At 41.5% G+C, this 6,000-nt stretch overlaps 1 protein-coding gene across 1 annotated transcript in view; it reads right to left on the bottom strand.

The window, feature by feature from the left end:
* Positions 1-278: 278 nt before the first annotated feature.
* Positions 279-6,000, bottom strand: part of LOC124151219 (transcription factor E4F1-like) — a 29,524-nt gene continuing 23,802 nt past the window's right edge. Inside the window, exons 11-15 of the mRNA XM_046523579.2 lie at positions 5,534-5,706; positions 4,040-4,257; positions 3,393-3,591; positions 2,865-3,010; positions 279-969 (exon numbers count right to left, since the gene is read on the bottom strand). Coding sequence (XP_046379535.2) covers positions 586-969; positions 2,865-3,010; positions 3,393-3,591; positions 4,040-4,257; positions 5,534-5,706 — 1,120 coding nt within the window. The 3' untranslated portion in view covers positions 279-585. The remainder of the gene's footprint in view (positions 970-2,864; positions 3,011-3,392; positions 3,592-4,039; positions 4,258-5,533; positions 5,707-6,000) is intronic.

Below are 6,000 nucleotides of genomic sequence, written 5' to 3'. Positions count from 1 at the left end.
CATTAAAAACAGATCTTAGTGTTCACTACCACTACTTTGGTGTAGGTGGTGAGGTGAAATTGGGTTTAACGTCGCGTCCAAGATTATTGCACTTATATAGCAACGTGCATGTACGTGTGTGTTTGTGTGGCTGCTTGTACTAGTCCGGACTGATGCCGATTCATAGTGCTAGCTCACTGAGATACCATGCCGCAGTTTAACATGAATACCATACTCAGACACAGTATATGACTCAGAGCCGACCAGTCCTTGTTTTAGCCCCTTAATGCCGAGCGCCAGACAGGGTAACAACAAGTACCATCTTTAACGTCTTTTGGTATGACGCGGTCGGGGATCGAACCCTGGACCTTCCGCTCTCCGGGCGGACGCTCTACCACTAGACAACGGAGGCAGTCTCTTTGTTTGATGTAATAGCAGTGAGCACTAAAATCTGATGTCAGTGAGATTGATGAATGAATGTAAATGTTGATTTTAACAGAAATGCAATATTGGCAGGTGGCAGTTGATGGAAGTGTACTCCTGAGCAGAAGAGTCAAATTCAAGAGACACTTTTTCTCTTAACTTCATTTCCCACAGATGAGGGTTCTACTTGACCTCCTCTTCGATGATAACAGTATCTCTTCCAACCTCCTCCTCAACAACATTGGCAACCATCATGGCCTGCTGAATGGCATCACTATCCTCCGCCAGTGGTGCCATCGCCACAGCTTCGATCTCGTTCTCTGAAGGCAACACAGTCAGTGTCTGTCCATCATCGGACTCTGTGGGCATAACAGCCACGGTTTGACCCGTGTGAGGGTCAAGGACACGGATGTTGTCGCCACCGTCGCTGACAACGATGTATGATGTACCGTCGTCGGCAGATACCTGGTCGAGTATTGCTGGATCCACTTCTCCCTCTGTAATGATCTCCACATTCTGTACAGTTTCTGCCAGGTCCGTATGGACCACCACATACTCTGTTGTATGCTGGAGGAGAGAAAACACAAATTATTGTTTTATTTGTCAGATAAATTGTAACAAATATCCTAGATGCACTCTTTCTGTGGTTATTAATTTAAGTCCAACAACACGATTATAAAAGTGTGGCAATGATTTACTGGACATTGACCTGAACACGACAACTGTCATGCATGTATCAAATCTGGACATGGAGAAACAAATTTAGCACATGGAACAAGAATTGTGGACAACCTGCCTTTTTAGAAGTAGTGTCCATGTAACATCACAGAAAGGACAAGATAGCATACAACAAATGGATTTCCACAGATTTACCAAACTTCTTGGTAATCTAGATACAGCAATTCCAATATGTATGTAAAATGTGGTAAGTTGCATGTGATGCATGAAACTTGGTAAGTGGATGACGTATAGTATTAGAAACTTGGTAAGTGGATGACGTATAGTATTAGAAACTTGGTAAGTGGATGACGTATAGTATTAGAAACTTGGTAAGTGGATGACGTAGGAGTGTGAAAGCGGTTGAGGCGACAGTTGTACTAGGGCGATGGTGTAGTAAAGACAGTTTTGTTGATGAGTCAAATCTGGGTTGTCAACAAGTGAACATAATTACTAGTCGGAGATACAACATGTACATGAATACAAGCGATAACTGTTTGGCGTTATGTCAAAGTCTGATGTGGCAAATTTTCTTAACTGATTTCCATAATCAAAAATGACAAGTACAAATACAAAATTGTGCTAATAAGTCAAACGAAAAATATGTGAGCCTACCTTGCATCACCATTGATGTCAACATACAAATGCTTTCATCACATCAAAGATAGTGCCTGTGCATTACACGAGTAGAAGGGCTAATTCTCTTGTCTGTGTACATCTTCCTGAGACAAGAGTGTCCACTAGCCTACATCACAGTGTAGCTTTCATCCCACCTTTGATGTAGGCCGGTGGACATTCTTGTCTGTGTTCATCTTCCTGAGACAAGAGTGTCCACTAGCCTTCATCACAGTGTAGCTTTCATCCCACCTTTGATGTAGGCCGGTGGACATTCTTGTCTGTGTTCATCTTCCTGAGACAAGAGTGTCCACTAGCCTTCATCACAGTGTAGCTTTCATCCCACCTTTGATGTAGGCCGGTGGACATTCTTGTCTGTGTTCATCTTCCTGAGACAAGAGTGTCCACTAGCCTTCATCACAGTGTAGCTTTCATCCCACCTTTGATGTAGGCCGGTGGACATTCTTGTCTGTGTTCATCTTCCTGAGACAAGAGTGTCCACTAGCCTTCATCACAGTGTAGCTTTCATCCCACCTTTGATGTAGGCCGGTGGACATTCTTGTCTGTGTTCATCTTCCTGAGACAAGAGTGTCCACTAGCCTTCATCACAGTGTAGATTTCATCCCACCTTTGATGTAGGCTAGTGGACACTCTTGGGAAGATACTATGTGTATATCAGCATTTTTTTTTATTATCATTGAACTCCCTGGTTCCTGACATTCCTTTACCTGATGATGGAGTGAGCATACACTCCGAAATGTTGTGTTCCTCATATGAAAGAAGTTGACATCAATAAATTCTCTTCCTTATGTATATCATTTCTAAATGCCATTCAAGGACATAATTCTTTTTGTGTTGTAAATGACACTGGGAATTTCAGCTGTCACGAACACTTGGACAAGCCAACTATTCAGGTCCCTTTGAATTTGACACAACAGTGTCCAACTATTCATCTATGTTCATTATGGATGCACCCTTCTACAACTTTTGAAGGACATACTTCTATATCATTAACAAATTTGACAAAAACCTTTAGGGTAATTTGAATAACAATCAGTTAATGTCATGGAAAATGAACCCATCTGAAACCCTCTCTCCCGTTCCAAGGCCTGTAGTCTGTAAATACTCACCTGACTGAGAGTGTCGTCCTGCATCTCTCCCTCCTCTGGGATGAGGTAGTGCTGTGTGTCCGCCACCACGGAGGAGAACTCGGCCAGCACGGTGGGGTACTCCTCCTCCTCGAGGCTCTCGCGGCCAGTCTGCCTGGTGCAGGGCACTGAAAACATGGTACACACTACACAGATGCCTTCTGACAGCCACTCTCTAGTCTCTCTTATGGTATTGTCATTGCTTAAGATTTCATATTTAAATTACATTTAGTCCATTTTGATGGTAGTCACCGAGTTCAGTCTACTCTGTTATATTCTCTGGCTGAGGATATATGAATTGTTATGAATGGCTTGAAATGATTTTTTTTCAATTGCCAAAATATTTCAAGCTGGCTTAAAATAAATAATGGTAATATACTGAATCTTACTGGTTCAGACACAAATATCTTAGCACTGGTTTTGTAATTAGGTCATAATGATGTCCATAACACAGACAAACATTATTTTTTAATTTTATGTAAGATAACCTTGAAAATGTTGTAAGCTTACCTTTGGCCTTGAGATGTCGATTGAGTGTGCCATGCTCAGAGAAGGATCGATTACAGTACTGGCATTTAAAGGGTTTCTCTCCAGTGTGCGATCTCAAATGTCGAGCCAAGGATCCCTTTTCACGGAAGTGTCGATGACAGTAGCGGCACTCATACGGCATAACATTACTGTGGGTACGCATATGTACCTTCAAGGCATTCTGAGCAAAATAAATCACATCTATCATTGTTTGTCATCTCAAATCAAAGAATTATCAACAATACTGCGTTATAAACCATGTTGGAAGTTCTTATCAAATAATCAATAATGATACATTTTCATTTTTAAAACAATATGTTATCAAGTTTAACATGTATCATGTCCAGCCTTTATATCAACGTATTTACGCCTAAAAAAAAAAGTTAAGGGCCACCTGATATTCTTTCATGTTACTATAGTTAATCTGTCACGCCATGACAGCGTAACTACCAGGTATAGCAATATGAAAGAATCAAGTGGTCCTTGTCAGTTTTTGAGAAGCATACATGCAGTAGAATGCAAATGAAACTGGATATGTTCTATGAATTGCTATCACAACCATCAAGCAGATTGGTAAACTCTTCACGGTCAGAACATGCACATTAACACTTAGCCATGAACCAACTTACACTAGTTTTGAAGGCCTTTTCACACATTCGACATGCAAAAGGTCTGTCTGAGCTGTGGATCTTGAGATGTTCTCGGACGTGTGAGATTCTTTTAAAAAGTTTGCCGCACTCCCCACACTTGTAATGGCGCTCCTCACTGTGAGCACTCATGTGTTTATTCAGAGTGTCTTTACTTATGAATGTCTTTAGGCACACTGGACACTTATACGGGCGATCCCCTGAAAAAAATGATCAATCCGCAAACATAAATCTGTTACTTATAGATGACATATAGGAACAGAAATCCAAATGTTTCTGAAGTTCCTGCAAAGACCTACTAAACTGCTGGGGAAAGAAAGCATACACTTGAAAACTGGATTATACCAAACCATAACAAATTTACAAAGCATTACTAGGCTGAAAACAGCTGCTAAGACACTGCAAACGTAATACAACACCATCGAATAAGCATTTCTTGTTTGTTTCATTTTAGCCATCATCAAACATGGGTGTGTACATTCTTTTTCCCAGCAGTTTAGTTTAATGTCAGGCAAAATATCGCCCCCACCTGTGTTTCATTACTATAAAATCACAGATTACACCACTAAATTGTAAAAAGCAAAATCAAAGCCTCCATAGCAAAAAGATGGCAAACCCAATGGGACGCAAGTAAGATCGGCAGATGGCTATACAAAATTCAACCCAAGGTCCAACAAAAGCCAAACTCATACTCAAATGAAAGGAAAATTGAAACTGCTATCTCACGCCTCAGACTTGGTCACAAAAAGCACTATGACAAGGTTTGTTCATCTTGCAATCAGGCAGAAACCATTGACAACCTGTTACTAGAATGTCAAGACCATGCCCCAGCCCGGGCTAGGTTAAAACAAGAATTGCAGTTAGATCCGCTATCTGTCATAGATCTCCTAAAGCCAAGAGATGCAATAGCGAAGGCCAAACTAACTCTATTTCTGAGAGATGGACAGCTGCTCGAACGTATATAAACAGAGCAGCCAAGGATAAAAATGAAATCATATCAATATAAGAAAATAGAAATCATATCAATGCAAAAACAGAAATTATGTGAACACCGAACTCACAATAGATATGTGAACCCTTCTCACACACAGGAGTCCCAATGAGGGACAGGTCAGCCGAAATTGCCTAGGCAGAAGGCGACCTCTTAAACACCTAATGCAACAACAACAACAACAACTAAATTGTCCCCCACCACCCAACATAGTGGACAAATCTCCCCACCCACCTGTGTCTCATAACATGAAGTTCACAGATTACACCACTAAATTGTCCCCCCCCAACACACACACCCAACATAGAGGACAAATCTCACCACCCACCTGTGTTTCATTACTATAAAATCACAGATTACACCACTAAATTGTCCCCCACCACCCAACATAGTGGACAAATCTCACCACCCTTCCACCTGTGTCTCATAACTAGAAGTTCACAGAAGTGCCCAACCCCCAACACAGAAGACAAATCTCCCCCCACCTGTGTGACTCTTCATATGCTGCTTGAGGTAGCTGCTCCCCCTGAACGTCCGGGAGCAGGCGGGACACTTGTGGAGGGACTTGGCGTAGCCCATGGCGTGGGAGTCTCCCTCCGGCACGGCAGTACACGGTGTAGGCAGCTCAAGCAGCTGTCTCAGTGCTATCTGGGCATTCCTACACACAGGACAAAACCATCAGTCACAGAATACGCATCAGAATAAACTCATGCACTCATACTTGCTCCAGATCACACATTCTGTTGTCAGCTGGTTTTGTACAAAGATTAACATAAAAACTATCAATGACTTTGTATAGTGCTGTCATACTCAATGCACTATTTCTTCTTGATTGTATCCTACCTGATACACAAACCAATACAAATATTCAAAAGAATATTTATCACATATGAAACAATAGGCAAAAGGGTATGCAGAAATTTTCAAATAAAGGATATCAGGAAAACAGTGT

Source organism: Haliotis rufescens, unplaced genomic scaffold, assembly GCF_023055435.1.
Source record: "Haliotis rufescens isolate VD_foot unplaced genomic scaffold, xgHalRufe1.0.p SCAF_11, whole genome shotgun sequence".
Classification (NCBI taxonomy): domain Eukaryota; kingdom Metazoa; phylum Mollusca; class Gastropoda; order Lepetellida; family Haliotidae; genus Haliotis; species Haliotis rufescens.
This window is presented reverse-complemented; position numbering and strand designations above follow the sequence as displayed.